This window comes from Ceratina calcarata, unplaced genomic scaffold (assembly GCF_001652005.2).
Source record: "Ceratina calcarata isolate Rehan_Ccalc_2016 unplaced genomic scaffold, ASM165200v1 scaffold329.2, whole genome shotgun sequence".
NCBI classification, from domain to species: Eukaryota; Metazoa; Arthropoda; class Insecta; order Hymenoptera; family Apidae; genus Ceratina; species Ceratina calcarata.
The window spans coordinates 1,309,836-1,317,156 of record NW_017155624.1 but is presented as its reverse complement, the minus strand read 5'-3'; the positions used below and the strand labels follow the sequence as shown (position 1 = coordinate 1,317,156).

Below are 7,321 nucleotides of genomic sequence, written 5' to 3'. Positions count from 1 at the left end.
CCTATCTATTACCTCGCTATCTGTTAACTGTGACTATCAATTCCCCTCGAAATTCCCAACTACATACATTATGTGACACAGTAGAAATTAATATAAAAGAGTCATTACACTTACCTGCATTGTAGATAGATTTCATACTTCGACCAAATCATATCTATAATAAACAAGATCAAAATGTAGAAAGAAAAAGTTATAATGAAAAAATAAATACAAAGGGAGTGGCAGAATGTATATTGAAGTAGTATAATACACAAAAAAACATCGATTTAACATACAAATGATAATAACGTGATTTAAAATTAATAAGATAGTACGTATAGCTTCGTTCGGGATCAATGGTAATGGTAGATAAAAAAGGATCTTCATAAAAACTGCAATGATCCTGAACATGAGTGTTAAATAATTAACGTTAGACGTTAGAGTAAAAAAATAATCAAAAGGGATGAACATGGACATCATTAACACTAGAACTGCGAATAAAAAGTATTGTGTCAGAGTTATAAAAAACTCTTAATTAATCACGTTGAATTCATAAATCTGTATAAAAATAGGAATAAGATGGAATGGAATTATTGATTTTTTTTCACGTCCACTGGTTCTAGCGTTAATTTATCAGTATCTCCCAAATAAAGTTTTCATCAGACTCCTAGCACATAATGGAAGTGCGCACTCGGCGCACTAATTATAACATTTCCTTCGTACAAAACGTAGAATAAGTTGACAGGATAGAAACGTGATCGTATCGCGATTCGGCTCACGCGCGATCGGAATTTCCACTGGTTTCTCCACGGTTAATAAAGAGAGAAATCGGAAATGGGAGAAAGAAGTTCGGACGGGATAAGTGGGCGAGGCTCCTTTCTGTAAAACAGATGAAACGTATTCTCTTTATTTCGTATGCCATCGAGTATTTAACTTACGTGACCGAACAATCCACTTCACCGAATATAACACGTGACTTTTTTCTTAGCGAATGAAATTCGGACATCGGTGACTATTCACTAGGGACAGGCTGTCTCGCCTATTTACAATAGATCTTTGTACAAAAACTAATCTCATATAAACAGTAAAATGCTGCGATCTCGAGGCCGTGGATCGTCGCGAACACGGAAACGAAGACCGTTCGATATTCGTTCAGCGCAACAAACAAGACGTGTTTAGCAGCTCGATGGCATTACCCCGTCAAATTAGAACTCCTTCCCGAGCTTCGTCCCGCCGCTTCAGTCCGTTACCTGTTCTCATCCTCGTTTCGTGACCGAACTCTATTATAAAATTCCCCATGTAGAAAAAGAATGAACGGTTCCCTATCCAGCATACTCTTTTCCAATTATCGACCGTTTCATTAACTTCGAGAATAACAAACTCGATGTATCCACACAATACACGCGTTCAATCTCGTCGCGCACGTGACTCAAGTCGGCAACGTGTCCGACCGTGGGTCCTCGTTCCCGTCACGACACGACCTCGAATTTTTCAACGATTTTCTTTCTCTATTTTTGTGTCGTTTTCCCTTTTTTTTTGTACAATGAACGCTCGGAGCGAGAGCGCTCGAAAGTTCGCACGTCCACCGTAGGAAGACGCAACTCATTTTGCGAAAAATTCGACTCCGCGGGATTCGCGAGAGCAACGTTCCGTCGCACTATGTCGCACCTTTGTCGACCATCGCGATCGTCTACGCGGTTACACGCGAGTTTCCCTCGGCGAGACCGTCTTCATTTTTTTCTATATACAACTCTCCTGTATTCGATTCGAGCGCGTCACTACTTCCGGCTGATGAAACTTTCCCTGCGCGGAGACGGACGATGAGACCGGCCTTGACGTTAGCCCCTTGCTCGACCTCTGGAGGCTGTAGTACACCTGCAATCAGTCGAACACATTCCTCGTCGCGTGAAGAAAATTACTCCCGACAAATCTTCTCCCTTCTTCCATTGACTAAAACCATTGGTCTCTAACACGTCTCAGGCAAAAGGAATGCTTCACGAAGAATTTAAATACAAAAGTCATAAAATATAACAATTTCACTTGAAACATGACGGACTAAATTTCTTTATTCATTATTGGTCAAAATTAAACCACAATAAAAACAGTAACATAAGCATAAATATTCTTATTCAAAAAAGCAAATGAATTAGTATGGAACAATTTATACAAATATATTTTATATTTTAAGAGAATTCTGTATTTCAAGATGGAATTTAATTTTCATCGGATGATACTCGGATTCAGTATCAACTAAAATAGGTATGTCATAGATAGTATCAGGTTATCGCTACTATTGTTTGCCACGCGACGCGAGATATTAAAAGATACAAGTTTCGATATGGATGAACCAAATTGAATTCACTTTTAATTGATTTCGATAAAATACCAATACTTTTTTCTACTATGCACGCAGGAATTAAGTAAAATAAAGCTATTTAACAGAACACCCATCAGTCTCTATTGATGGTAATTTTGAAATAACGAATTTAAATACAATTAATTTGTCACGACACTTTTCAAAGTTGTAGACATTTACTGAAATTACGTGGTGGCAGTTAAATGTCATGTACCGTACATCGTGAGAGATTCTTTTCATCTCAAAGATAAGTGTACATTTCTTAACTGGTTTGCCAAGTGCCTTTGCACGTTTTCTTATTACGCCAACATGTGAGCTGGTTGCTTTGAAGTAAAAGTCGTAGAAACACAAAAATTAAAATTCGTGACGACGATAAATTGCTTATATTTTTATACACACTTATTTTGCATAATTTTAAAAGTGATAAACTCTTTTGAACATGACAAGCGATTTTTTGAAGTTTCATTTGAATACAATAATTGGATATGTTAAAGAATACGTTTAGGTTCGTCAGGTATGATTAGAATTTATATCGTATCGCAGGGTCTGTTCGGGAAAGAATTGAAAAAATTTCGATTCGCGATACGGGTGCGCGATGGGAGCGAAGGAGGGACAGAGCGAACGAGCGAGGAGAAAATAAAAGGGCGAAAGAGAGAACGGCGAATGCAAATGCATCGATGCTTGTGAAAATTGCAAATTCGAGGTCGGAATTAATAATGGAACAGCCAACCCGGGTAGCTCTGTACGAGCGACGACGAAAATAATCGAAAACCACGGCGCGGCGAGACGGAGGGGTTACGTAATGCCGAGAAAAACAAAAACAGCGGAACGAAAACATCCAGAGGGAATATCGGGTCAGTTAATGAAGAGGTCGGCTAATGGTAGACGTGGGTGGACGGGCGATGGCGATAGCAGCGGCGGTGGATTGTCGAGGAGGTATTAAAATTATTCAGACACTTAATGGAACGCGACCAGTGTCGAAGGGAAACGGAAGTCGAGTTCGAGGCGAGTTACGCGCATCGGGACTGGCCCTCTCGAATTATCGAAGAAACTTCGACGTAATTAAACTCGCGGAGGCGCAGATAACCCAAGGCTTCGCTAAACCGGAAAAGTTAAAGTGGAAGACTGGCGCATATTAAAGCGAGCGATCCCTCTTCTTGGCTCGTGTCCCGGTACCACACCGGTCCCCCGCGGTCGTCCTTCGAAACTTCGAATATTTAAAACAACCTTGCCTCGATTTGGTTACGACAGATAGCCAGAGCTAGGAGGAAGCCCGAGATCGGTTGTGATAAGGAAGAGAAATCGCGATCGACGGCAGACCGATTGTATTACTTCCGCCGGCGAAAAAAAGGAACGCGACTTCCCTGTTGAATATTGTATCACGTTTTATCGATCGTTCGCTTCGCAGTTCGTTTCCCTCCCTCCGTACCGACCCCTTTCGCGATCGTTTCGGGGTGGAGCGTTAATTGCACCTCATTAATCAAACGGCTTCAACTAAATACACTCTATTAGATATCGCTAAAAAAAAGAGCCTCGATTCAATTTACAGACGATAATGAGTTTACGAGGCTAATTGTCGGTATGATTTATATGGCGCGTCGGTGCGGCCGATCGATTAGTTTCACCGCCAGGCTATCGACCATCTCCATCCTGGGCAACGCTTTTTCTATTTTTCACGGTGCACGCGGAAGAATTCGGCCGCCGGAATGCGAACGAGCGGATGGAATGGAATGAAATCTGAATGATATTGGAAACGTTTGTTCCTTTGATCCTTCGACTGTTTAATTTTCCTCTCCTCTTGGAATTCATAATGCAGAAAGTTTGCAGCCCCGATACGCTTTGGAGAAAGCTCAGCGTTAACAATTCAAAATTCAATTTGCATTGAGTGCGTCTGAATTTGTAACGAATCCTAGCGTTACGATTGTAAATTTAATGCTTAAGTTTTTGAAGGACCAGGCGAAACACACATTCATTTTCTCTGAAATATTCAGTTTTTCAATTTCAAATTCTGCTGTGACTTCCGTGTGAATTTTAAACGAAGTTACTTTTTTAGCAGTTGCATCAATTCGCCGCGTTTCCATCCCAAATTCGTACGAATGACAGAGATTTGTTATAGGCACGAAATAAAATTAACAGGCAATGCCATTATTGTTTAACACAGTACATTTTGCATTAACTCAAGAGGACTCACGTTCTGGTTGTTTCGCTGATTGTAAGCGTCCATGGCCATTTGTTTGAAGTCAGCCATGGTCGGCGGATTGCTGTAAGTATTCGGTTGGGGTACGTGGTTCTGGGAATAATTTATGGTCGACGTTGGCAAACAGTCGGTCAACATCGAGTCAGAAGGTAGGTCCAAGCCCTGCTGCTGTACGATCGGCCTTTTCTCCGGCGAGACTGCTTCGTCCGCCGCGCGATCCTTCTTTCTTCGTTGCGGTGGTGTTTTATAGATCGGCGTGTACGTTAGCGGTCTTCTCTCTGCGAACAGATCCGAAACGAAGCCCGTGAAGTTGAGCGCGCGCGCGCGCGCGAGCGCGTTCCCTAAGCAGATTACTCGATTAAATCTAGACGAGAACGGTCGAGGTTGCATGGACGATGAACCCAAACGTTAAAACCGCGCCAGCTTCTTCGTTTAACGTTAAAAATAATTCACGTTCAGCGGCTTTCCATTTAATTAACCAGTAAAATATTCAACACTATTAAAATATTTAACTGCCTCTTACTGAGAATCTTTATGAAAATATTATAACACATGTGATCATTAATGATGTCTGGAGGACTTCTAAACTTGTACACAGGAGCTTCTTCAAATGTGAAAAGTATGAAAAGCTCTTATTTGAAACATTTAAAAAATCTTGTGAAACGGTAAAAGTTGAACAGGGAATGGGACAAAAGAATTATATTCGATAATGTCAGACAGCCTGGAGACTGGGACAAAGGAGTAGAGGTCCGATATCTTTTTACGTATTTTACATTGATTGCAACTAGGGATAACGATAGGAGTTAAAACGGCAAAGTGACAAAGAAAATCCTTTTATCTTGAATCATTTCGTTCAATTTTTTCCTTGTTTCCTCGATATAACGTCAAAACTTTAAACAATAGCTGGCGGGGTTCCGATTTCGTTCGCGTTAACGCTGAGATAATAATGTAGGAGTCTGATGAACACACGTTGATCCCTGTTCATTGTGGACAGAGTCATCGTGTTTCCGATCTGTTAATGTGTATTGAAGCGTATCAATTTAACCTGACAATGCGTTTCGAAATGCATTCATCGGTGCCCGATGCGGAAATATCTTTGATGGGGAAAGAACCCAGGCCATTCGCCATTAACGTTCCCAACAATTTAAACAGAGACAGATGAAAATGTTTTCGCGTTCGTATTGATTTTTCTCCGTTACCACCACACATTTGTTCTTCTTCGCTTTTGTCCATAATTAAAGTTATTAATAAAAATGGAAGGCTGAGGGAAACGTAATAAAATTAATCTAATAACGTTATTCGTCGTCAAAGCTTCGCATGTTTCATGAAGTTTGAAGATAAAGATAGTTAGTTTTTTAAATCGATAAAAAGCGTCAGGAACTTGTGACCTTTTTCAAACGATTCTTAGAAACGTTAATAATGTAGTTAATAAAAAGATTACGTTGATCGTGTGTGACAGTAGCTAAGAATAGGATTCGCCATGATTACACACCTGTTCAAAGAATTGCGTGTCCACACGCGCGTGAAAGCAGTGGCACGACTAGGCTTGGCTACATAAATCATAATACCCGATCGTGGCGAAGATTTGTAATTACTAAACAACCAATAAAGTCGTGAGTGGCGAGTGAAAATGATTAAAGTGTCCCTTGACATACCGATGGCAGAGAAACTCTCTCGTGATGAAACGAAAAACTGCAACACGCACGTTTGCGTGTATAAATACATGTATGTATATGCGTTGTTACATACATATTCCTTTTGGTCCCGCGCACGCGAATTTCCCGTTAGAAAAAACATAAAGTTTGCTTTGACATCTTGAAAGCGTATCCATCTGAATAAAATTTGTACGGGGCAAGTTCTGTTTGGAACATTTTTATGAATAACGAGTAGTTCGCGAAGAGTTGCGTGCACAGATTCAAATAGGCCACTCCAACTACACAGAAGAACTTATATACGTATATAACCGCTTTTACGAGTGGACTGTGTGCGCGTAGGTCGTAATTTGGCGCACGTTTCGAGCAATCGGAAACCCGTAGACTCACCATACTCGTTGGGTATGATGTCCGGATCGATGTCATCGACCGCCTGCTTGGTCTGTGGGTGTACCGGGGTAGTTGCACCTGCATTAGGTGGCTCGCACACGATGGGAGCGTGCTTTGGACTTCCGGGCCGGCCGTTCGAGTGCTTCCGGTAGAGCGCCGCGAGGACTCCGGCACCAAACAGGGCCAAAAGGGTTGCCGTCGCAGCCAGGCCCAACAGCAGCGAGCTCATCGACGCGTCCGTGTTCCCTGCCGCGGCAGCCAATGCAAAATATTCGATCAACCGGAACTTCCATCGGGCCACCTATCTGCTTCGCCTTTCTCTCCCGCCCTGTTCTGTCCCTGCTTCCCCGATTATTGCGGCAAGTATATTTTTATCCCTCGACACATCTACACCCTCGCCACTGCCTATTCTCTTTTCCACCCTCGCCGGAGAACATCCCCGTCGCTGCTCGTTCAGATTTCGAACAACGACAATGCTCGAATTTATTGTTACTACCAGCATTGTTCAATACACGCCGTAATCTGAAGGGACATTAAACTACTCTCTTCGCTGTTCGATATGACTTTTTATGTTTGACATACCCCATACTACTTTAAGAAGTATTCAAAGAAAAGTACATTTCTGTGAGTCAATTACTATTAGATTATATACTTTATATTCTTAATTATTCTATAATATATTCCTAATATTTAAACCTTGTATTGTTCTCTAAGAATATTTATAATTTATATAAGTATCTATAATTC

The 7,321-nt window shown here is 41.3% G+C and overlaps 1 protein-coding gene across 2 annotated transcripts in view; it reads right to left on the bottom strand.

The window, feature by feature from the left end:
- Positions 1-855: 855 nt before the first annotated feature.
- LOC108624831 (hemicentin-1) overlaps positions 856-7,321 on the bottom strand; it is a 110,226-nt gene continuing 103,760 nt past the window's right edge. For both annotated transcript variants that reach the window (XM_018024391.2, XM_026813383.1), the window contains 3 exons: positions 6,575-6,820; positions 4,527-4,810; positions 856-1,854 (listed from right to left, as the gene is read on the bottom strand). In XM_018024391.2, the coding sequence (XP_017879880.1) occupies positions 1,720-1,854; positions 4,527-4,810; positions 6,575-6,820 (665 nt within the window). In that variant the 3' untranslated portion in view covers positions 856-1,719. The remainder of the gene's footprint in view (positions 1,855-4,526; positions 4,811-6,574; positions 6,821-7,321) is intronic.